At 39.8% G+C, this 26,416-nt stretch overlaps 1 protein-coding gene across 5 annotated transcripts in view; it reads right to left on the bottom strand.

The window, feature by feature from the left end:
• Positions 1-26,416, bottom strand: part of wu:fj29h11 (uncharacterized) — a 62,729-nt gene that overhangs the window by 11,607 nt on the left and 24,706 nt on the right. For all 5 annotated transcript variants that reach the window (XM_054756799.1, XM_054756819.1, XM_054756809.1 and 2 more), the window contains 21 exons: positions 26,240-26,412; positions 25,876-26,100; positions 25,674-25,783; positions 24,315-24,542; positions 23,802-23,925; positions 23,483-23,702; positions 23,241-23,388; positions 22,757-22,934; positions 19,628-19,805; positions 18,473-18,599; positions 18,251-18,370; positions 17,781-17,931; positions 16,230-16,342; positions 15,900-16,050; positions 13,857-14,105; positions 11,820-12,032; positions 7,039-7,220; positions 6,657-6,840; positions 4,333-4,475; positions 1,161-1,342; positions 207-466 (listed from right to left, as the gene is read on the bottom strand). In XM_054756799.1, the coding sequence (XP_054612774.1) occupies positions 207-466; positions 1,161-1,342; positions 4,333-4,475; positions 6,657-6,840; positions 7,039-7,220; positions 11,820-12,032; positions 13,857-14,105; positions 15,900-16,050; positions 16,230-16,342; positions 17,781-17,931; positions 18,251-18,370; positions 18,473-18,599; positions 19,628-19,805; positions 22,757-22,934; positions 23,241-23,388; positions 23,483-23,702; positions 23,802-23,925; positions 24,315-24,542; positions 25,674-25,783; positions 25,876-26,100; positions 26,240-26,412 (3,659 nt within the window). The remainder of the gene's footprint in view (positions 1-206; positions 467-1,160; positions 1,343-4,332; positions 4,476-6,656; positions 6,841-7,038; positions 7,221-11,819; positions 12,033-13,856; positions 14,106-15,899; positions 16,051-16,229; positions 16,343-17,780; positions 17,932-18,250; positions 18,371-18,472; positions 18,600-19,627; positions 19,806-22,756; positions 22,935-23,240; positions 23,389-23,482; positions 23,703-23,801; positions 23,926-24,314; positions 24,543-25,673; positions 25,784-25,875; positions 26,101-26,239; positions 26,413-26,416) is intronic.

Raw genomic sequence — 26,416 nt, 5'->3', positions numbered from 1 at the left:
AAAACACCTTTTTTCCTAATATGACTATTCTAATATTTAGTAAAATTACTGCTCTTTTTTCCACTCTAGTTGTTTTTGTTAGTTTGTATTTTTAAAATGTGCAGAGAGAGAAACAAACAGCCCCGGGCCGCACTTTGAACACCCTTGCGCTAGACCAAATACACAAACCCTGAGCCCAACGACTGTGTGATGAAGGAAAGCATTACCCAAGGCTCTGCTGAACTCGCTTGGATCCATGTCTACGTAATCGACATGTGTCCCCAGCAGGTTGGTGATCTCGCTGGAGTTCAGATAGACTGAGTTTGGACAGAGGTACTTTATCTCTGTATTTTTTCCTTGCTGTGGGCGATAGGCTGGCATCCATTTAAGACGACACAAGGAATGGTAGAAGGAAGACTTTGTCGTCCTGACTGGTCGTCCATCGCTGTCGATCACTTGGGCTGTGAGGTACTGAGAGTAGCGACGTCTGGAACGATGCGTGACAGGAAGTTACGAGTTTAGAACTCTACCCCAATGGAACTGAAGAACATAAATGCTGCAGAAGCATGCCTGATCAGATTAAACATTCTGGTTCAGTGATGTTGATGCCACTTTGCACGGCTCAACAAAGTGGCAGAACTGTGTGACCTACATTTCTTCATTCAGCAGCGAGGGACACTGCACATGCTTTAGAATAGAATGCACGAACAAATTCCTAATTATGCTCCAACGAAAAACAATCTTGTGTCTAACTCCGCAGTGTAACAGCAAGCAAGTTATCGTCTATGTGCATCTGCAAACTGCTCCAACATTACTTGCTCACACTGGGACACAATCAGAACACACGCTGAGCTGAAAAGATATTACAGCGATAGATATTGAGATGTGAATAACATATTAAGACGGGTATTTCTATCCTAACAAACTGAGCTCTAAAACTAATATCTCAAAGAAAAGTGTCCGGTGACTGATTTTATACAAAAGACAAAAAGCGTTTTTTAAAATAGCACCAGTAATCGCCAAATGGCCACATCAGAAAGGATTACACTCTGACCACGACAGACATCAGCGCCATTATCTGCTTCAGTCTAGACATTATTATGTGATTACCTCTGCACAGGTTTAAAATGGGACAATAGTCATTTGACAGGACATGACACAGAGGACGAAACATGTGTTACCCTGTGTCCCAGTTGGTGGCCAGCAGATTTAGCAATGCCCTTCTCTGATCCAGGAGGCAGGGAGCATCTAGCTGGGCCGTGGCCAAGGCATGGAACTCCTCGCAAGGGTAGTCGTCAAGCACGTAGTTTTCCCCAGACGTTTGGGGCCACATTGCACTTTCCACTGACCAGGGACTGGAGGCCTGGGAAGTGTAAAATATCATTTCAAGCCCTTTGAAATTTGTTTCAATCTTGTCAAAATGCGTCGATCACCTTCCCCTAATGCTGCGGTGGGCAAACTGCGGCCCGCGGGCCACATCAGGCTCGCCAAGCGTGTTAATCCGGCCCACCGGGCATTTCCAAAGTCCTTTTTTTTAAAGCTTTAACATGGAAACTCTAGTCGGTGACATGACTTGCAGTGCTATTGTGGCACGCTTGAGTCGCCAAAATAAGCTTGTAGAAAAAAGCCATCCAAACAACACAACACGTCAGCACACATGACACACAAAGTAACCCACCTACTGCACCACATGGGCATACAAACAAATACCTACGCACAATACCCATGCCAAAAAAATATCCATAAATTCCTGCCGCAAGGCATGCTGGGTAGTTTTTGGCACTCTTTCTCCCAACATATTCCCGTGTTTGTTGCATTTTTGCTAGTTTGCAAAATATGTTGTCATCAGAGAAGAAAACAAGGAGGAGTTAACATAAACTTGTAATCCAATATTGTTGTTACAGCTGGACTACCCAGCATGCCTTGTGGGCATTTGGAAATAACAGTTTTAAGTTTTGTGCTATGTTTAGCGCTTAGTTGATTTATGTGATGCGGTAACTTGCTGTGGATGCGGTGTGTTTTTGTTCTGTTGCACCGTTAGCTGCCACTTATATATAGAAGGCCCCTCCGCCAAATTTTTTAACCCAATGTGGCCTGCCCCTGCTCGAATGTATTATCTATGTACCGCATGTAACATCACCACAAATCCACATTGCGTTCTGGCTGCAGCCCAAGCTAAAACAGGCTTCTGGAATTACGACCTGCTGAGTTTCAACTCGTCCCATTTGTCACCTGCCTTTTCTTGTCACTCGCAATACAGCTACTGAGCACACAAGAGTTCCTGTCTGAGTCGGGCATCCCTTACACATGTCAAATGAGCCCACTGTGGTAAAAAAAAACACTTTCGGTCAACATTGTGGGTGGGAATTGCAGAGTAGACTTGAACCCGCTTATCGCAATGCCCCTTGGACTGGTTGACTGACGTCGACGTAAGCGTTTGTCGACGTAGCCGAAATTAAACCCAAAACTACTGGAACCATTGCGGATTTTCTTTGGAGAATGGACGATAATAAAGGATTTTAAACCTACAGCTGTTTGGCAACACGCTTTTCCTCCACATTTATAAGTTAGATTCTCCTGTTTTCCTGTGATTATTGCAGCGATAGGAGTATTGTGTGTTGTTCGGAGCTGTGTTTCAGGGGCTGGGCAATAGGGGGCAGTGGCGTTTGCCTGCTAGTCAGACACTACCCAAGAGAGAAGAAAAGTTGCCGAGCCACATTGGCCGCATCCGCTTTAAGGCAGGGGTGTCCAAATTGTATCCAGCGAGGGCCACATAGTGAAAAATGAAAAGATGCATATTTTGTAACGTAACACATGTAGATATGCAAATAAGTTACATATATTTCAAGAAAAATCTGCATCTCAGCTTTGTGATATAGGTGATAAAGCCTATTCTTAGCATAAACTTCACTCTTTGCTCTTTTTTCCAACTTTTTGTGTTGTTGTTTTTTTTTTTTAATTTTCCAAATATTTCAACTTTCTTCCCAAATAATCTTCTTTAATGTTCCTCTTGTAATATTATAACTTTATTCCCATCACATTTCGACATTTTCCCTAACCTCATTTTCCAAAAATTACAAATCTATTTTGTTTTGTTTCTCATAATGTTATGACTTAAAAAAAACATTTAATATTTCAACTCTATGCTATTATTTTTCTCCATAATATTATGTTATCCTCACAAAATTGCAACTTTTTTCACGCTAGAATACAACGTTTTTGTTCTGACTTCATTCCTGTAAAATTACAGCTGTTCCTTTGCTGTATTTTTAAAAATGTCAACTTCCTTCTTGTAATTGTTCTTCTTGTAATATTATGACTTTATTCCCGTAATATTTGGACTTTATTGCCATAATATTATAACTTTTTCCTCAAACAAATTTTCCAACAATTACTTTATTCATTGTTTTGTTTGTTTGTCACAAGATTACGACTTTAACATTTTTTTCTTAATTTTTCTTTAATATTTCAACTTTATGCTACTAAAATGACGTTATTTTTCCTCATAATATTACGTTATTCTTGTAAAATTTCGACTTTTTCTTGTTAAATTACAAATTCTTTCTCTTTCTTGTTAAATTATATTTTAAGAATAAAAAAACAACCATGGATCACAAATGACCCGGGCTGCACTTTGAACACCCCTGCCTTAAGGAATATTGTGCGGTTTGGCTGATTTGTGAAAAGATTTATGCTGCCCACATTACAATATGTTATATTCTTATCTACTATAACACAGCGGCTGCGAAAATATATCTATATACACTATACGCAACAATGTTTCAAAGAAATGACGCTTTGGGCATTTTATGTTGAGAAAAGCAGTCATGGACCGAAGCGGGCACTTTTTAGTAATAAGAACACAGTGAACCGGGACTGGATGAGCTGTTCGTCATAGATGGGTTGTAATATCAATATTTTATGCCCTTAATTTACCAAATTGTATTTGGCCCACATGAAATTTGCAGGCTGTAAAGGCCATGCCCAACAAATGGTGGCGCCATTACTCATTACTCAAATCCTGAGGATAGTCAATCCCTTAAAATAGAACAACGCTGGCAAATCAAGGGTATTACTTGTGTTAATTATGTGTACCCAAATTCAATACAAAGCTGACAAAGCAACAAACAAAAGATAGAAAAATAGCAATCACACTGTAATGTCATGTAAGGTTTTTTTCACCACTCGTTTCAGTATGATTGGTGACGTTTAATTTGTACTACAAATGAAAATAGTAGCGTGTGGTATATAGTGTCAGTCTGCTTCGTTTGGGAGTATAGTATTATCTACGAAGAATGATTTGAGTGTGGGTGCTCAACATATGCGTTGAACGTTCAGCAATGTTGTCCTCACCAGCGCTTTGGGAGTGAGCGTCTGTCTCTCTTTTCGGATGATGAGGCCATCTCTGACGCCCAGTCTGCTGAACAGTTGTCTCCATCCTGCGATATCATTGTCTGCCTGTGCATAGCTGGGGCTCAGCAGAACCCAGTCACAGCCTGGTTGATAGGTGGCAAGGTAGATAACACACACAAGAAGTTATCACCACAACAATACAATGTACGAAATATTCAATTCAATTCAATATTCAAGTACGACAATTCTGATCAATGAATACAGTGGGAACGCCATATTCTAAGCCACAATGGTTGTATAATTCAGAATTTGACCAAAATTTCTAGGAAGCATGTCCTTAAAACACACTGGGTATCATTGCACCTTGCAATTTAGCGAACATCACAGGATAAACACTGGTCATGCTTTGCTTTTATTTGACGTTGTTTGGCTATTTTTGTAACACTTTTTCCACAAACCGGTATAATGCATCATGCCGCGCAGGACATACAGCGGTGTAAAAAAGTGTTTGCCCCCTTCCTGATTTCTTTTTTTTGTATGTTTGTCACACTTAAATGTTTCAGATCATCACACAAATGTAAATATTAGTCAATGACAACTCAACACAAAATGCAGTTTTTAAATAATACTTTTTATTATTAAGGGAGAAAAAAATCCAACCTACATGGCCCTGTGTGAAAAAGTGATTGCCCCCAAACCTAATAACTGGTTGGGCCACCCTTAGCAGCACCTGCCATCAAGCGTTTGCTATAATAATGTAAATGAGTCTCTTACAGCGCTGTGGAGGAATTTTGGCCCCTCAACTTGTTGTTGTAATTCAGCCACACTGGAGGGTTTTCCAGCATGAACCTCCTTTTTAAGGTCATGCCACAGCATCTCAGGTCAGGACTTTGACTAGGCCACTCCAAAGTCTTCATTTGGTTTTTCTTCAGCCATTCAGAGGTGGACTTGCTGGTGTGTTTTGGATCATTGTCAGAACCCAAGTTGGTTTCAGCTTGAGGTCACCAACAGATGGACAGACATTCTTCTTCAGGATTTTTTGGTAGACAGCAGAATTCATGGTTCCATTTATCAAAGCATGTCTTCAAGGTCCTGAAGCAGCAAAAACAGCCGCAGACCATCACACTACCACCACTGTATTTAATTGTTGGTATGATATTTGTTTTCTGAAACGTGGTGTTACTTTTACACCAGATGTAATGGGACAAACACCTAGCAAAATTGAGATGAGCCTCAATGTTCTTTTTGTTCAGCAGTGGTTTTCGTCTTGCAGCTCTGCCATTCAGGCTGTTTTTGCCCAGGGTCTTTCTTATGAACACTGATCTTAACTGAGGTAAGTGAGGCCTAGAGTTCTTTGGATGTTGTTGTGGGGTCTTTTGTGACCCCTTTGGATGAGTCGTCGCTGCGCTCTTGGGGTCACTTTTTGTTGGCCGGCCACTCCTGGGAAGGTTAACCACTGTTCCATGTTTTTGCCATTTGTGGATAATGGCTCTCACTGTGGTTGGAATCCCAAAGCTTTAGAAATGGCTTTATAACCTTTTCCAAACTGATAGATCTCAATTAATCACAGTTACGTAATGTTTTAACAAAGGGGCAATCACTTTTTTTGCACAGGGCCATGTTGGTTTGGATTTTTTTCTACCTTAATAATAAAAAGTTTCATTTAAAAACTGTATTTTGTGCGATCACTTCTTATTAGTGTAATTGGGTTGCACAAAAATATAAATTTTATATTTATATATTTATACATATATTTTATATATATAATATAAATTGGGATCACAATTCTCTGGGACAATTTTTTTTGCACACTTCTGAAAAAAATCACACAGTTTTTTTTATTATTATTATTATTATTATAATTATTATCGGACTGCTCATTGTTTTGTTCTGCTTTAAAGGTCCTAACATTGGCCTTTAAATTGCAATTGCTTGTATCAACTCCTTTTGATCTTAAATTGTAAACCTTGCTTGAACATTACTTCACAGCTGGTAAAATAACAGAATCTGGGTGGACTTCGCCCTGCTAAAAGGTGTGATAAAACGTATATATGTTACCAGTTAATTATGCCAATGACATTTGAGTAAAATGGCACTGTTGTGATGTACTGTAGCTCATTTGGTAACATTGTTTATGAATCGCATAATGTCAATCAAGATCGCAATTTTTTAAAACATTTTGATATCTTTTACTAATTGCAGGTTTAACTTCATTGGCAAGAATGTAAAAACAATCTTATTATTATTATATCTCCAGATTTTGTATTATTATTATTCTCACAAAAGCAGATTGAGACTGTGAGTGCATGTGTGTGTGGGTGTACCAGGCAACGTCTTTGCTAGGTCTATGTTGTCATACGCTTCAGAGAAGTGTACCCGGTCTTGCCCTGGGCACAGCAGCCCCTTGTTGGTGAGGACGGGTATTGCAATGTCAGAGTAGTCCTGGCTGGAGGTGCAGTGCTGCTTGATGAAAACCAAGTAACTGACTACCACCTCCTCTGGTTTGGACTGGTATCACAGAAGAAAGATGACAGAATAACAGAAAGCAAACCATTATGATAATAATGACATTATGATAATAAATTTTTCCATTTCAACAAATCACGACTAACTCAAGCAGTGAAATGTGTTGATGTTGATGTGTTTTGCTTTTGTCCAAAAAAGATGATGCGGCATACTTATACTGTATATATTTACTGTATGTACCTTCCATTTTTCGTTTTGTAGTGTGGGGTAGATGTGCTGCTCCAGCAGCTCTTGTGCTTCAAACTGGTGAACTCCCAGTCTCCTAAGCAGCTCCCGCACCTGCTGACTTTCCAAAGGCTCCACACAGCTCAGAAGAGACGGATGTACTACATTTACATCTTTGTACAATGCAGACAAATATCCTGAAAGTTAAAAAGATCAAATTTGTGGGGGAAAAAAATACAGGGCAGAGTCATTACTGTTTGAACACCACAAATGTCAGCTCAGTTGCTAATCCAAAGAGGAGCGCCTATCAAGGTTCCTGCGTAGTGTTAAAGATCTTACAGTGCGGAGATGGTCTGTCATGTTCTCGCGTCACATTTTAAAATATTTTTTCTTTCAATTAGCAATACATAGAAAATACAAACGAATTGCAAGTGCACCTCCCACGCCCCACCCCAACATTTTTTCAGCGCCCTCCCCACTCCCAGTAGTAATCCGTCACAGGCACATCTAATGCGTTCATTGCACAATTTGTGTAATTTTCAAAACTAGAAACTCCATGGGAACTAGCATGCATTTAGCGGAATTACCGAGAATGTATCGAATCTGGGCCGCACGGTGTTCTAGCGGTTAGCACGTTGGCCAACACAGTAACAGCCTGGGCATTTCTGTGTGGAGTTTGCATGTTCTCCCCGTGTGCGCGTGGGTTTTCTCTGGGTACTCCGGTTTCTTCCCACATTCCCAAAACATGCAGGTGAGGTTAATTGGCGACTCTAAATTGCCCATAGGTATGAATGTGAGTGTGAATGGTTGTTTGTCTACTGTATATGAGCCCTGCAATTGGCTGGCGACCAGTCCAGGGTGTACCCCGCCTGTCGCCCAAAGTCAGCTTGGATAGGCTCCAGCATGCCCCCGCAACCCTAATGAGGAAGAAGGGGTATAAAAAATGGATGGATGGATGTATTGAATCTTACAGCAGCAAACGGGACATTTGCAGAATTGCTAGTCTACAAACTAGGGGTGTCATATCAAGGTACTACAGTATGATAATATTGTGATACACACCAAAATAATAATACTACATTTTTTGGATCAGTCTTTGATATTTTGTAGAATCTGTATTTTTTTTTCCTGACCATTTTTTGTGGTGTTATATGCGCAAATACCGAAAATGGCCCGATCTCGAAAAAGTTAAGGAATCCTTTAAAAAATTCCTGGATCCAGACGGTGATCCGAATCACCCCCAAAATTTAATCAGTTCTTCCATATCCCATTTTCGACAATCGCTGAAAATGTAATCCAAATACATTCAGATGTATACATACATACATTGCGTTGAAGAAAAGGAAAGTGAAAGTGAAAACTTCAAAAATTAGACACCGATCGGAAAAGCGCCGATCAACACTGGCTCCAAGGCACTCAAACGCCACACCCATCATCAAGGATAAACATCTTAGCCTTGAATGTGGAAGGATCTACTCTTATGATGAGACAGTGATAACTAAGCAGCGCTGTGGTCTCATTGACACCTCCCCCTCCCAATAAGCCTGTCTCTTCCTCTCTCGTAACACCCCTTCCTGTGTGCAAGCCAACCACAGGGGTAAAAGTAATGAGCTGTTCTATATTTTTAATTACTGTTTCATTTAATTATTGTAGTGAATGTTTTATTACTGTATTTTATGTCCCTCGTGTGTTCTGTATACTGTGAGTAACTTAGGTGTTTAACTCATTCAATACCAAAGATGTAATTATACATTTTTAAAAACCCAAACGCCCGATCCCAAAGACGTATAAATAAAGTACGTCTTTACGTTTTTTTTGTGCGAGAGGCTAAAAGAGATGATAACTGTGGCTGTAGAGTAGTTTTAAGCCATAAAAACGGCTACTAGTTGGCAGAAGTGCATTTGATAAGAGCTCGGCAGCGATCAAAACAGTAAACAGAAAAATCACACATGACAGGAAGGAAGAAGTGGAAGAGCATGGAGGAGTGTAGTGTTCAGAAGGTTACGCAATGTAGGAACATTTAAACGCATGTGCACGCACCTTCCATTCCAAATGTGAAAATTCTAAGTAGTTCATGGTGTTGTATTTGTAAATAATTTGTTATTTTGATGTTAAAAGCCCTTCTTTGTGTTATGTTATGGTATAGTTGTTCAGATGTTGGAGTTGTCACAGAAGCAAGAATATTTATGCTTGAAATGTATCTTCTCACAAAAAGCTGGTTTTCTCCCTGTTTTAGTTGGGAACTGATATTTTCCTGAAACTTATCAATGTTCTACTGCTGATTACTAAAGAACAGAAATAGGTAGAAACAAACTGTTTTTTTCTGATGAAAGACGGGAGTCTACGTAGTCTTTCTTTTGGTAGGTTCCATGTTTATATACACCTAAAATGGCTCGTACTGAAGGGGTTGTCTTCTGAAAAATGTCTGGGATTGAATGAGTTAATTAGGTTTAATTTAGGTGTCATTTCCGATTTTTATAGTGAAATGCAACCTACAACGGAATCATAGGAATGGAACTTGTACACAGACGGAGGACTCCTGTGTATGTTTATTTAATCCAAAATGTATGCTTTTTTGTTGTTGTTCATTAAAGTGACTTGACCAAAGCATGATTCACAGAACTAAATTCTCCTCACTCACTTCAGTGGAAAGTTACCGTTAATGTGACAATGGATGTTTAAAGAGATTTTTGTGACATATTACAGAACGACTGTTGGTGGCCTACATTCCAACACTGGCACATCTCTGTCCTGCTGAATATTTTAAGAGTTCACAGTGATTCGCTCTGTGGTCTCTGCTCTCACACACAACTTTGTACACTTGACTTCCCATCAAAGCACAAGAGTGCAGCATCCACACAGAACGCTGCAATTCACTGCACTCACTGACTGACCTGGAAGCCTAACTTCACTGATACCGTATCATTCCCTGCCTATCACCATTATCCTTCAATATTTTGTTTTTTAGGGTTTAATCAATAAATTAGAAGCTAAAGCCTGTATAAAAGTGAACCTATTGTGCATCTTTCCTGTTTCCTCAGATGCTGCTGCAGTGTGGGCTTGTTTCAAAAGACCGACCAGCTCTGTCGTCAAGCTGGGGACTCATAAGAAATACATAAGATAAAATCAAAATGCATAAAAAGAGGCAGGAGAGTTCGAGTCAGAGCTTAAAATGTGGCAACTGTATTTCACCATGACGACGCACATGCCCGGTGGAATTCTTTTCTTCATTTACAGTATTCTGTGTGTCTAAGAAAAATGGAAAATGTCAAACACCCACTTCCTCCACTGAAAACTGGGTGATGACTAATAAATCCTCTAATCTATTTTACTGTCAGCAAAGACCTTTCAATTAAATTGAAACTGACCTACATTCTGACAGATTTTCCTCCCCATGTTGTTGGTGGTGGTGCTTTTACATCCTTTTATAAAGGGGCATATGCACATTAGTGTCTTGGCATGATTTCTGTTGTCCCCATTCTTATCTTGTTTGATATCATCAAGGTGCACATCAATGAAAGATATGGGGGTAAAGTTTGCATTCACAGAGTGTACCTTTAAATGCTTTCACTGTTGGGGGTGGCGGACAGTGGCAAATGCGCAGCAGCGTCGAAATGCTTCAAACACAGAAATTATCCAAAACCAAAAACCCACGCAACAGAAATATCCCGCAGCTACATCAATGCTGAGGGATCAAAAACAAATGCAAAAAAAAAAGTTGCACATGCCAGAAAGACACACAAACGTCCAAAACACATGCATGATAAAAATGCTGCAACTGAACAAAACGGAGGTTAGCCAGGCTGTCAGAAAGTTAGCAAGGCTACCAGGGTCGCCGGATCTGAGGAATACCCGTCTTTAAAGACTTAATACGTGATATTATACAGTATTGTAAAGTAGCCGATTTTAACAGCCAAATGATAAACAAAGACTTTCTTCTGGGCATCCTGCTCATGTCGTTAAAGACAGTTTAAAGACAGCGCCCCTGGTAGCCTGACTAACTCTCAGGTAGCCAGGCTAACATTTGTTTTGTTTTGAGAGTTTGTGTGTTTTAGGCATTTGCATCCTTTTTCTTCTGTATTTGTTTTTGATCCCGCAGAGTTTATGTGATTGCAGCATTTTTAATTTGCAGCATTTTCTAATTGCATGTGTTTTATGGTCTTGGTGTGTTTTTTGGGTTCTGATTAGGGGTGTCACGAGCCCCTCAGTTCACGAGAAGAGACGATACGCAAGATTGGCTCTAAAAGACAGAGATTTTAACATAACAAGTACAATGAAAAAATATTAAAAATATATGACAATATATTGCAATCTACTAATTTAATTTCTACTACGTTACACACAATCTGTGTGTACCTGTATGCTACCAACCCCACCTCCACCCACTGAGACGAAGACATGGTATGACTGACAAAAGGGCTCACTCCGTGAACAGCACAGTGAACTCTCTTCCTGCCTCTTTGGAGGCAGAAGACCAGGAAAACAGACACGCATGTGCATGGCAATATATTGAAACCGGCAAAATGATCAAGTTCATTTTCATTTGTTGTGTGATTCATTCATTAATCATCTTCCCAGGCCTAGTGCCCACGAGACATTTATTTCCTGAACGAGAAATCTTGTCACGATTTAATCTTGCGAGATTTTGTGACACCCCTACAGTTAAATGAATAGTTGGCCAGTACTTTTGTGCAACAACCCTATTGGAAATGATCACAACATGCACTATAACATGGCTGTCAGATTACAAATCCAGTTTCTTTGTTTTATAATAAGTACCATAAGTCAATAATTACCAGTTTGGGCTTCAGCTTTCTTTTTCTTGGTCTTGCTTTCTTCCATTGGGAAGAACACGCCTTCCCCATCTAGTGCCACCACACGTCCATCAGCCAGAGGAATTATGGCTAGACTCCTAAGACTCTGCAATATCGCATCTCCTTCTCCATAACCGTGCTCCAAAGCTCTGAAGTTGCAAACAAGAAGTCTGGCCAACTGAAGCAGGCCAGCATCTAGAGAAGAATTCACACATATTTGACACAAACTTTAGTTTCTATAGCATATTTATCAATGGCTACGTGAAAAAAAAACCAGACTTTAATTTAACACAATTATACTATTAATTTCTCTGGTGCATACGTATGCTTCACAAAACAATGTATCGAAATGGATTTGATTTAGCCTCTTGTAGACTATTGTCGGAAATTTGCCTCAGATTTCGGTCTTAATTTCAATTCAGCGCTATGCCTCAATGCTCCTTGATGTAATTATGATCTCGGTCAGGGGTCTGAATGCCCTTCTATTATCCTTCTGCTGTGGTTCCAGCTGGTTCATGTTTCTGTCATGAGCTTTCTTGTTAGTCAACTCTGTGAGAAACCATGATGCTGGTCAACTATTTAGCTTGTTAGCTTCCTTTGTCTGTAGTGAACAATGGCAACTAAAGCAATACGGAGAGTGTTACTGGAACTGGAACTAATTGAGGTGTAACAACACTTTTATTGCGAGTGCTGATGCAAAATGGGTGGAGAAGGCTTAGGAAAATGATTAAGAAACATGACTTGTCAGGTGGCAACAGGTGTGGCTTGTCACTCCGCCAGAAGGAACAGGAAAGGTCAAATAGGTTTTTTGGCTCCAAGTGGTACGATGGCGAGTTTTAGTGGCCGAGGAGGCCGATAGCCAATATTTGGAACTGACATTCAAAGAGAAAAAAAAAGAAAAAAGGGCGTAAATACTGATGTCACACACCAGTTTGGCCACAGGAGTCAACAGGCACCGAGCAGGCTGTTTTCAGGAGAGACCAACCCAATGAAAGTTGTAAGTTAAACTAATAATAGTTCAATCAAAATCACTGTTGTTTGTTTAACAATAAGCCCAACATTTACAGTCATGGGAAAAATGATGAGATCACCCTTGTTTCTTCAGTTTATTGATCCATTTTAATGCCTGGTACAACGAAACGTACATTTGTTGGGACAAATATAACGATGATAACAAATATAGCTCATAAGAGTTGAATTTAAGAGCTGATATCTGGCAAATTCCATGATTTTCTTGATAATAACCAATATCACTTAAGTTCTTACATGAATAGCTATAGCATTGCCAAACAATTTAACTCTTATGAGCTATTTTAGTTGTCATTGTTATATTTGTCCAAACAAAGGAACCTTTAGTTGTATCAGGCATTAAAATGAACAAGAAACTGAAGAAACAAGGGTGTTCTAATCATTTTTTCCATGACTGTATGTGAGTGTGTTTGTTTATCAGGGAGCTCAGGTGGTCCGATGTCAAGTAAATGTGGCCATTCAATGAGGCTATTGCATCCAATTTGCACCCTTGGTAGGCAAAGGGTGGTATGTGGTGCTCAGTATTAGTGGCGTGTTATTATTGTATAAAACGGCTCCTGGGGTGTGTGTGGTTTTAATAAACTTCATGTGAGGTATGAACTTCATATGTAAAGAGATTGAGTTGATGTTTTGCTATGTGTTTCGGTTTCACGGTACCCACGACGGAATACAATTGTACCAGTCAAACTCAACGCTGTGGTTATTGATGCAAGGGCTGCTACACCCTGATGTAATCGTCAACTCAAGCAAATATGGGTAACACAATAGGTCAGTGTAAGTGTGTAATTCCGATTACACCAATTATGCGTTGTCACTAATTTGCGTAATAAGGTAACATGACATCTATTGTATGGTTTATATCCAAAGAAATCTCCGCTTAATTTAGCATCTACTTGAACACAAAACCACCAATAATTTATGTTTTTTGTAAATATCCTTAGGCAGTAAGGGGTTAACATTATCATGCCTCTTCACAAAAAATCCACTCACCAGTGTGGATACACTGTTCTCTCATCAGCTGCTTGGCCATAGCTGTGGTTACCATGGTAACATCAGAGCCCCGAAGGTTTCGAACTCCCAGGTGGGCAAGAAGAGAGGCAGGAGGGGCAGGGTTCAGACTGGGATGGAGATATGAAAGCGACAGATGCTTTTCCAGTTCATATTGGCCGATCACTTTGCGGATCACAGCATCTTTACAGACCGCCACTTGGGATGGTAACTTGTACACAATCTGACCACCTGGAAAGCAAGGAAGTCAGTGATTGGATGGTGCTTAGAATTATGCAAAGAACTGAGATAGTGGATAGGAGAAAGAATGGAAAATCTAGACATTTGTTTTTGTAAAACTAATTGTGCTGTAACAGTGATATAGGGAATACAGGTGGTCCTCGTGTTCGGACATGTCGTAGTTACGTACGCACTGCCAGAAATGATTAATACTGTACAAAAAGAAAAAGAACTAGTTATGTTTGCACAGTTTTAGGGCTGGCCCTTTTGTAGGGCACTGTCCACCCAGATTATTTTGTTCTCACAGCTGTTGTAATAAGGCTATGAGCCTGAAGTCAAGTTTAACAGTTCAGTATTAACAAGGATCAGATACAAGCAATTGCAATGCCAGCACAGCAGAGAACGGTCAGCCCACCAAATGAGATACTGGGAGGTCCAAATGCTCTCTGATATGAAACTGAGTTCCTCTTCCTAATAGACCTGCTTTGGGGGCAGTCCCAATGCTCAGGAAACTTCATGTTAACTGTTACTTGGTATATTGGCCTGATCTGATTTCAGCCACTTCTTGTATAGAGGGCTGAGCGTCCCGGCCAGGAGACAAGAAGGATGACTCATAATGAATCTGCTGCAATTTCCGGTGTACAAGCCGCTACTTTTTTCTTAAACTTTGAACCTTGCGGCTGATACAGCAGTGCAGCTGATTATGGCTAAATTCTAATCTCATGACATCTCCTTTACTGCAGAACTACTATTAATTGTTTAAATACTGGGCCGCTCGCGGGTCAGTGAGGAAACGGTAGCTCTTTCTTTGGCACAAGCCAATCACGAGCTATACGTGCACTCACGACAAGCTTGTCAACCCATTGGAAATCACAGGAGGTATATGACAGGATATGACAACAGTCTGACTCACTGTATAATACTAAACTCATCACACAGCAACTCAACACTCAAAATGCATATCTAAGAAATATACAAACATGTACCAATATGAGCTCACAATGGAAAAAAACAACTCTTTTAAAGTTTTCCCATAATGTATTGTGTCTGAGCAACGCATTCATTGGTGCCTGCCGGGGAGCTGTAATGATGTCAGCCTCCCTCTGGGCTTAGGACTCCTCTGGCACCGTCTGGTGGACAGAGGCAGCATTGCAGCACCATCCATCTGTCCATTTTCTGTGCCACTTGTCCGCAAATGAAATGCATTGCTCAGAAGCAAGGCATTATGGGAAAACTTTAAAATATATTTTATTCATTTTAAACTCATATTGGCACATGTCTGTATATTTTTTAGGTATACTTTTGGTGTGTGTGATGAGTTTAGTGTTCTTTGTAAGAGAGTCACGCATGTTAGCATTGGGAAAGTTCCTTCTTTCTTTTTTACTAGGTTTACTTCCTGTGGTGGCTATTGTCTCATCAATGTAACATTACTGACACGTAATGACCAGTGTAGAATACTACATATCACAACATGTCCTTGAATGCATCTTCTGAATGCCTTATATTTGTATTTTATGTCATTTAGCCATTTTTATGCTTGGAAATGCTTAATTTAGGCCAAAAATATGTAATATTTAATTTAACATTTGTATTTTTTTACTAACAATAGGCCATAGTCTATTTAATATTTTGAAAACACATGATAGAGTGCGCAACATGGCGAGGGAGGACTGTACTCCTTATTAGAACGCCCTGCATCATCTCCTCAACGTCAAGCAGTTATTTTTAGATGACGTTATTCAATGCTATGCCCCACTATCCTTACACTCACAGTCTATGTCCAATTCAAGTAGGTGTGGGTAGTACCTGAGGTCAGTATAGGCATGAAGGCCTTGCCCTTGAGCAACTGGATAATCTGACTGGCAACAGGTTTGAAGAAGTCCAACAACTCATCTGGCAGAGGGATAAACTGCAGGAACTTGCAGAGACCCTTAAGCCCTGTAAAGTCTGGGTGATCCTGGAAGGAGCAAGAATAAAACACAGTTAGAAAAACAGACAAGAAGTTGCATTACATATTCCAAATTCTTTCAGGCAAGCTTTGAGACCTGCTTCTACATAACTTATTCATATTATGTCATATTTTAGGAACTAAATTCAACTAAAATTGCTTTAAAAGTTATGCAGATGCTCCCTCACAATGAAGACTTTCATTGTCTGAAGGAAGAGTTGTGGTATCTCAGATCGGAGCCACTGGTTCCATGAGCTGTCCCTGTCAACATCCTCCCGAGAAGAAGGGATGTCAAAGTCACCTGGATGAAAGAAAAATAAATACAGAGGCTTGTCTGGTTGTATAGGCATGCACAGTTTTTATATTATGTAGCATCACAATTATTCATTTGGAGTCTGGATGGGCGCTTGACTACTTTTCCTTGACCAAATATGGCGAAAATAACCAACCTCTGAGTCAAACAATGTTAGCAAAATTTTTTAACGACTGTCCATTAAGGACACTCTTTCCAAATATGTTTACACTTTGATTCCCTGATTGGCTCTTACATGTGTCACTCAAATACACAGGCTGTGCTTGGATGTGCATTGTCGATACAGTGGTGTGAAAAAGTGTTTGCCCCTTTGCTGATTTCTTATTTTTTTGCATGTTTGTCACACTTAAATGTTTCAGATCATCAAACTAATTTAAATATTAGTCAATGACAACACAACTGACACAAAATACAGTTTTAAATGAATCATTTTATTATTAAGGGAGAAAAAAATCTAAACCTACATGGCCCTGTGTGAAAAGGTGACTGCCCCCTAAACCAATAACTTACATGCCCAACATGCCCCCCGTTAAAACACAACTTAACTGAGATTAATTGAGATGTATCTGTTTGGAAAAGGTTATAAAGCCATTTGTAAGCCCTTTCGGCAAAGGAGGGCACGCAAAAATCAAACAAAGCATGAACAGCCACTTGCAGAAAAAAAGGGGGAAAGGTGTGCCAACAAATGACCCAACAAGGCACATCACAGCTTTGAAAGTCCAAGACTACGTTCAAACTGCAGGGTATGATGCCCAATTCGGATTTGTTGTTAAAATAAGATTTTTTATGTGATAGTTCACATTACCAAAACAATACGACTTGTTAATGTGACCGCAAAGCGTCTGGGAAGTGACGTGCATCCTTAACAGCACGACATCACATTTGTTTCTGTGTGTTTACGGAAGTAAAGAGTGCTGCCAGTGTGTGCTCTCCTTAACGTGTTATGTGGCAATTCAGGGATTTTGTGCAACGCCAAATGATTTCACGTAGTAGATTTAGAAGGAAGAGGGCAGGAATTTTGGCTATGGCAGTTCGAGGGGAGCTTGCTGACTTTTGTCTTCCCAGTGCAATCCAGACCATAACCACGAGGGCTCACCCCAAAGATACAGTACTTTAAGAGAAGAAGAATCTTGCACCATGATTGATCAAAGCTCTTCATTTGTTATTTTGAACAACCACACACTTCCGCCTCATGCTTGTACTGCACGCCCAAAATTGAAATTGAACAAGCGTTTACTTTTTTTGCACAGTTTTGCGAAACACATCCTATAAGTTATGCAAAATGTTATTGGGGAGTGGTTGTATGTTGTACACTTACCAGTTAGTTTAAAAACGTGTAAACACTTGTAGGTGTGATACTTCTATAATGTCACATAATCAAATGATACAAAATTATTAATATCGTCACAATAAAGCAAAACTAAACCTTGTACGATGAAGCGGAAGCCAAAGCTGCGAAGAGGCAGGTAGGCGAAGACAGGCTGTTTTTGTGGCTGGCCTATGAGGTCACTTCCTGAACTGTCGGTGGCAAGTTGGAAGGCGAGGGCAAGCTCGGTGGATTCGACATTCTCTTTCATCTGCAGGGCAAAAAACATAATAATCACTGACACGAGGGAGAGGTAAACAAAAACAAAAATGACCATCAAATGTGTAAATAGGAAGAGTAAAGTAGCATGGAATTGAGGCAGTTATCGATTCTGCTTAAAAGCCTTTTGATTTTTTTTGTTGTTTAGGTATGACAAACCAAACCAATGAACAAATGTTGCTGTAACTTTATTCATTACCCAAGAGGAATTTCTTCAAGTACTAATTAAGTGTTTTTTGTTTTGTTGTTTAATATGGGTGTGTTTGTACATGGAATGACTGAGTGGGATGTGTAAGCAGTTTGTGCATCACCATCTTGGGCTTCAGTGTGGTTTTGACCACTAGCCAGCGCTCAGTGCCATCTGAGTGCTCCACCTCAAGAACATTATGAGTCAGGTCTTTACGAGTCATTGTCACAAGACGGTTCTCAGCCTGCAGGATGTCAGAGAGATGTATATACAAATATACCCCATGATGACATGTTCGTTTGCACGTTGCACAAAGTATTTCAGAGTGTGGACATGCTGGAGCTACCTGATTGTAGATGGTGATAGAGCGCAGACGGTGCAGAAACAGCAGCAGGGAAGGGTGCACGTCATGGAATAAGTTTCGAGTCTGATGGCTCTCCGAGCGCAGAGGAAGGCAGATCTTAGTGGTCCAGCTGGTAAAAGAACAAACGCTGAGATTCGTTCATCAACCGTGCAGTAAGCTATAAGACAGGGGTGTCCAAAGTGCGGCCTGGGGGCCATTTGCAGCACACGGCTGTTTCTTTTTTTATTGGCCCACGAAACATTCTAAAAATATAATTTAACAAGAAGAAAAAAACCCCCCAGCAAAAACAGAACAATCAGGAGTAATTTTATAAGAATAAAGTCAAATATTAAGAGAAAAATGTTGCAATTTAAGGTTGTAATAATGTCGTAATGCTATGAGGAAAAATAACGTCATTTTGTTAGCATAAAGCTTAAAAGAAAGGGATAATATTATGAATAACAAACAAAACAACAAAAAAATGTACAAAATTAGATAGGAAACCGTTACCATGTCAAAATCTTATGGGAATAATGTCAAAATTACAAGAACAAAAAAGACAGTTGAAATAGTTGGATTTTTTTTTTAAAGGAAATACAGCTGTAATTTTACATGAATAAAGTCAAAATATTAAGAGATAAGTCATATTCTAACAAGAAAACAGTCTCAGTTTTATGAGAATAAACTTGTGATATTATGGGGAAAAATTTTAGTAGCATATACTGTAGTTGAAATATTAAAGAACAATTTTTTTAAGTTGTAATATGAGAAACAAACAACACAAAGTTCACATTTTTGTAAAATTAGGTTGGGGCAAAGTTATGGGAATAAAGTCATAATAATATGAAAAGAAAATTTACAAAGATTATTTAAGAAAAAAGTTGAAATATTTGGAAAATGTAAAAAAAAAAAAAAAAAGGGGAAAAAAAGAGAGTGATGTTGATACTGATTATAGGCTTTTTCACCTATATCACAAAGCTGAGATGCATTTCTTTCCTGAAATATATATAACCTCGTGGCACAAAAGTGGCCCTTGCATCCTTTCATTTGTCTGTATGTGGCCCTAGGAGGAAAAAGTTTGGACACCCCTGCTATAAGATAAAAACTGCATTGAGTATTTTATACATTGTATTATCAAAGCATGGCAACCCATCAAACCTGTGTTGAAATTTGTCATTTAACTGTGGATCCAAAGGCCTCTCATCATTTGTCCAGTGAGGGAGGATGTATCCCATAGGGCCGCAGGTCTTGTCGAAAAACAAGTGGAAGCCATTGGAGTGAATCTCTGGACGGTCTGTGACCTTGAATACTGACTTAAAGCCAATGCCTTTTTGTCCTACAGAGATCAAATAGACACAGTCGACCTCATAGTTAGGAAACTGAGGTTTCGCCGTTGGGGGATCTCTGTGTGGAGTTTGTATGTCATTCCTCTGTGTGGGTTTTCCCTGGGTATTCCGGCTTCCTTCCACGTCTCAAAAACATTTTAGGCTAACTGAGTCTTAATTGTCCAAAAGGGTGAATGTGATTGTGAATGTCTGTTTGTCTATATGTGCCCTGTAACAGACGGGCAACCTGTTCAGGGTATACCCTGCCTCCCGCCCTGTCAGTTGGGATAGGCTCCCCTCATTTAAATCCCATAGAGAACATTTGGGGATGGATGGCAAGGGAAGTTTAGAAAAATGGCAGACAGTTGATGCCCTTCGTGAAGCCATCTTCACCACTTGGAGTAATGTTCCCACTAGCCTCCTGGAAACACTCGTATCAAGAATGCACAAACCAATTTTTGAAGAGATTACTACTTCAAACTACTCAGTCCTACTCAGAATTTTTTGTTCTGGTTTGAAGAGTTTTTTGTTATTTTTTTAAGCTATGATCTTAAACTTTTCATCAGCTGATAAACAGCCTATTTGAGTTTAAGTGTTGTTTTCAATCAATTACTTTTTCAAAGTGCTTTTTGTCTCACTCCCCCTTCTTGTTTTTGCATATTGTAGCTCTAATTGAAACCTCATTAAGATCCAAATGTGCAAAATGCAAATTCTAGCAATTTTTCAACTGGTCTTAAGATTTTGATCAGGAGTGTATATCAAGGCCGGCAACATTATCCAATTCGCTTTTATTTATCGTACAGTTAATTGATTTATTGATGATCATGACAGGCCTATTTATTCTACATACTCTACATGCAGACATATTGCAGCAGACCGAGGCATTCCTTACAAGACCTTAGAGGATTAACTCCCTTTGGTGCCTGTTTATGTGAAGAGAAGACAAATTTAACGGCAGTAACCAATATATTTAATGCATTACGTTCCAATTTTTTGCATAATTTAAGGAAATGCATCATGGCAGATGGCAGACGGAGGCAGTGTAGCATCCCCACTGAAACACAATCTGACGCTCTTTTTGTAACTTTATCTTGACCTGAACTTGTCAACAGCAGTGCAATTCTGTTCATCCACCCATCTTCTATGCCGCTTATCCTCACTAGGCTCGCGGAAGTATGCTGGAGCTTATCCTAGCTGACGTTGGGCGAGAGGCGGGGTGCACCCTGGAGTGGTTGCCAGCCGATCGAAGGGCACATATAGACAAACAACCATTCACACTCACATTCATACCAATGGACAATTTGGAGTCGCCAATTAACCTGACATTCATGTTTTTGGAATGTGGGAGGAAGAAAACCCACGCACGGGGAGAACATGCAAACTCCACACGGAGATGCCCAATGGAGGTTCAAACCCAGGTCTTCCAGTTCTCCTGACTGCGTGGCCAACATCCTAACTATTAGGCCATCGTGTGGCCCGCAGTGCAATTCCAACACCATATACAGTTGTGTGACAAAGTGTTTGCCCCCTTCCCGATTTCTTATTTTTTTGCATGATTGTCACACTTGAACGTTTCAGATCATCAAACAAATTTAAATAATTGTCAATGGCAACACAACTGAACACAATATGCACTTTTTAAATGAAAATTTGTATTAGTAAGGGAAAAAAAATCCAAACCTACATGGCCCTGTGTGAAAAAGTGATTGCCCCCCACCTTGTTAAAACATGTGATTAATTGAGAAAAGCAAGAAAAGCAAAAGGTTATAAATCCATTTCTAAAGCTTTGGGACTCCAGCAAACTACAGTGAGAGCCATTATCCACACATTGTGAAAACATGGAACAGTTGTGAGCCTTCCCAGTAGTGGCTGGCCAACCAAAATTAGGCCTCGCTAGCTTCAGTTAAGGTCAGTGATCATTACTCCACCATAAGAAAGTCACTGCGAAAAACAGCCTGCATGAGACAGTTCCAAGACGAAAACCACTGCACAAAAATGACTTTAAGGCTCGTTTCAGTTTTGCCAGAAAACATCTTGATGATCCCCAAGACATTTGGTAAAATTCTGACGAGACAAAAGTTTTTGGAAGGTGTGTGTACCAAAAAATCCTGAAGGAGAATGTCCCGCAATCTGTTTGTGACCTCAAGCTAAAACTAACTTGGTTTCTGCAGCAGGACAATGATCCAAAACACACCAGCAAGTCCACCTCTGAATGGCTGAAGAAAAACAAAATGAAGACTTTGAAGTGGCCTAGTCAAAGTCCTGACTCGAATCCTATTGAGATGCCGTGGCATGAAGTTAAAAAGGTGGTTCATACTTGAAAACCTTCCAATGTGGCTGAATTACAACAATTCCGCAAAGATGAGTGGGCCAAAATTCCTCCACGACAAAGACACTCATTGCAAGTTATTGCAAACGCTTGATTGCAGTTGTTGCTGCTAAGGGTGGCCCAACCAGTTATTAGGTTTAGGGGGCAATCACTTTTTCACACAGGGACATGTAGGTTTGGATTTTTTTCTCCCTTAATAATAAAAGGTTTCATTTCAAAACAGCATTTCTTGTTGAGTTGTGTTGTCATTGACTAATATTTAAATTTGTTTGATGATCTGAAACATTTAAGTGTGACAAACTAAATAAATAAGAAATCAGGAAGGGGGGCAATGTATGTATCTCCAACTTACAAACACGTCACTCCGTTTGTCTTAGGAACAATACTCTGACACACCGTACTACTCTGAACTCCAAACATCATTATTATACATGCATGTGTGGTCGAAATAATCAGAAAGACAGAGAAAAACAAATATATTTATATTCTTATCAGCACTTAAGTATGCCTGGAAATCAGAGAAAATACACTCAAAAACATTTAAATTCAACTTAAATGACGTGGTGTCTTCGAGCACAACCTCTCATTTCTCATAATAAGTTAAAGTATGATCCCCATAGGTCGCATACTTACCTATGTATCCGTATTTGTGTTTCCCCTTGGTGCTACGACCCACATCACAGATGGCCCTGATGTTCGTCGCCTGGAAGCCGGTCTCATTGTTGAGAACGGTAATGCAGTCCCTCTCAACCACAAAGGCCAGAGCTGGAAGAACTCCAGCATCCGATGGATAACTGTTGTCATCTGCATTCTGAAAAATGAGAGGCTAGAATGAGTCATGGGTGGAAATACAGCATGTCAACTATGATACTTTGTATGGACTACAATACTGGAAACACGGTTTGCCAAAGTAGGGGATATGCAGTTTTTAGGCCGATACAAGTGTGGTTAACCACATACAGTAAACAACTATTTCAGGCGATAAACGAGAGACGACCCTATTCTAATCTATGGCAATGACAAATGTATTGGAACTCTTGATATGGGCCACCATCCCACTACAAATATACTCAAAGCAGACGTTTTTTTCCAGTAAGTGTGTTAATAGTTCAAACACCTGAATGAGTTCCAGAACAAAATGCGTGTCTTTGCTGTAGAGCTCCGTCGAGAGGCGATCCAAGCTTCTGCCAAGCCTGTCCTGCTGGACCTGCATTAGCTTCTGCCCTTCAGCTGTCAGTTCCACACCAATACCAAACTCGTTTTTCCTTTTGCAAAGAGGATAAAGAGAAGCAATATACTGATTACCTTTTTACTTCACTAATAAGAAACTGTCGCTAACATGTAAAAGCGAGCACAGACCTTATTTCCTCAATTATGGTTCTGTGGAAATCTAATGTGGTCTCTGATTGACTGATTGCCATCTCCATTTCATTTGAATCCAGAAGTTCTGGCTGATTGTCATGGTCACCTTGAGACTCACTGCTATGGCCTGACATCTCTTCATCTGGCAGTGAGGCAGATGCAATCAGCTCTTCTTCATACGATCCTTCCTCTGATGACACTTCCTGTTCTGCAGTACCTAATGGAAAATTATTATAATCGTATTGTTTCCAAGTGTCAGTTTACTTTTAAAAACAAACAGGAAAACAGAATGTCATATATACGGTCTGTCATTCACCTTGTTCAGGGTTCTGGTTGTGATGAGAAGCGGTACAGCTGTTGTCTGTTGTGTTGTCTTCAAGATACTCCTCTTCACTGAAGTTCAGACTCAACAGACTGCTGCTCTCAGAGTCTAAATTAGACTGAAGTCATTAACAAAAGTAAATGTTACCTCTGCCATAGTCGGAATGAAGGAATATGACTGACAATGATAATAATGTAACCCAGAAAATGAACTGACTCAATAAATTGGATGGTGCCTTTTTACATTAATCAAACTGATGGAAGAACAAACTTCTCCCTGCCTGTCATAATTTTGGTTGAATTATGCTTTGTTGTCACCCCATTATTCTTATTGAACTGATATATTTTTTCATTAGCCCCAGTGAGAAACATTTACCCTGTAAATAATAAACAAATTGATTATTGAATAAAATAAACCACATTTAATTACAATTATTTACAAAAAAATAATAAAAAAAACAAAACCATGGCCCATCATTGGGGACCCCTGGTTAACAGTTTCCCTTACCTGTGTTTGCACCATGGCCTGGCCAAAAGACCCAGTATATAAGTTGTCATTTTTGCACTGTGAGGGTGTCAGCTTTTTCTGATAGTCCTTCACCCACTCTGTGATGCCCAGGAGGATGCCCAGTCGATGCAAACAGTTCATGTGCCTGGGGCTTGACTGGGCCACAGTGATTAGGACTTGTTTTGACTTGGTCTGACCCAAGACTCTGGAAAAAGGCTCCAAAAACACCTGAAGGTCACATGAATATATAAATGCCATTACATCAAATGCTCTCAAATGCTCCTTTATCAAGTTAGCATTCATTTTTAACAAGCGCTCTGGCAAAGACCACGCTGATGTGCATTTGGAGGTTTTATTATCAGGTGATTATTTGTTTTGAAGCACTATTTAAAACAGGTCAGAAGTTACTATGGACAGAGGATTTTAAAACACCTCTAATTGTTTTGTCCAAATAATGTTCTGTTGCTACGATGTCATACTATACAGTGGAACCTCGGTTTTCATCATTAATCCGTTCCAAAAGGTCCAACAAAAAACAAAATGTAAAAACAAAACACATTTTGTAAAGAATAATTCTAGTTTAATGTGCAGAAAACAATGCAAAATACATATCCAGTAAATGATGAGTGAAGACTGAAAGCGTATTCGTCTAACACTCAGAAATACTCAAGGCCTCATCACTGTGCTTTTTAGGAGGAAGAAAGGAGACAGATACAGAGTTGTCCATCATTCTATGATCAAATCAAATTGAATAGTGCCAACTCTAAATGAACTACAATCTGAGTCAGAGACTGAATCACCAATGTGTGGATGCTTTGTGTGGGCACGCCAATCCGCAAAACTAGTTTGTTATGCGCACTGTTTGGCCATGCGATACAAAAACCGAGACATATTTTTCGCAACAATTTTCATCAAAAACCAAATCCTACAAAAAAACGGGCGTACAAGGATCTTGAGAAAGAGAGTTCATCTTACATTCAGGATAGTTTTATAACCGGGTCAATACCATAAGTAATTACAGGCACCTAGTGGCACCACCTGTTTTTTTTCTGAGAGGGGAAAAGGGGGCATCTATTTGAAGGGAGGGGTTATACCCTGAATTGTTAATTTAACATAAAAGATAGACATGACATCAAGCGACAATGATAGGGGAAGCCACTACTTCACTATTACAGTATAAACAACCACATTAGCAATTAATTTCAAGCAAATTAATTTCTCGTATGTGCATCTGTGAATATATCTGTATATGACTTCAACAACCGTCGGCCTTTAAAAGAATGAATGTATTAAAAATTGTGACTATTCGTCGGACTACATTTACAGTAAGAACTATGGGGCGTCCTGCACTGTACTTACCTGCCGCAGAAGAGCCTGACAGATTCTGGTTGGGATTCGAGCCAAACTATCCAAAAGGAAATTAGCCACTGTGTTATAACATGACAGGTCTTCTTCAGCTCGGGACAGATCTAAAAGTGCCAAAACCTTATTTTAGCAACCTAACCAGACTGCATTTAAAAAAAGGAGAACACAAATTGAAGGTCAAATCTTGGATTGTTACCTTCTTTAGCCACAGCTGCAGCCAGGGAGCTCTGAATGTGATTGGCCAAGAGGGCTGTGGGAGCATTTGTGATCCCATCGGCTACAACAATTGACACCAGGTGGCCAGCTGTGCCGACAGGGTCAAGGGTCATGGCAGCATTGGCGAAATGCTTGTCTCCTGTGTCTGTGGTGATTCTGAGCAACAAACATGGCGCCACCTCCAGTGCCGCTAGGCCTGTATTACCTGTGTTGTCAGTTAAAATAGAAAAAACAACAAGTATCGTATGAACGTGTCATAATCATATTTTTGCATTGTTAACAACAAATAATTCACCAGTGCATATTTATATTTTAAATATTTTAAATATTTGCCTACCACCTACCGGCATTTCTCTCAATAAATGCTTTCATGGAGCCATGAAAGGGTTTAAAGATGAGATCCCATTGACTCCATTCACTTAGATCCTCTAACAAAGGACAAGACTGCAAGCTGGCCAATGCCTGGACCTTTGACATCTCCCCAAGGAGCCCCACGTCTTCACCACCACTTCCACTACTGG

This window comes from Dunckerocampus dactyliophorus, chromosome 2 (assembly GCF_027744805.1).
Source record: "Dunckerocampus dactyliophorus isolate RoL2022-P2 chromosome 2, RoL_Ddac_1.1, whole genome shotgun sequence".
In the NCBI taxonomy this organism is placed as follows: Eukaryota; Metazoa; Chordata; class Actinopteri; order Syngnathiformes; family Syngnathidae; genus Dunckerocampus; species Dunckerocampus dactyliophorus.
The sequence above is the reverse complement of the archived record's forward strand: the minus strand, read 5'-3'. Positions and strand labels throughout refer to the sequence as shown.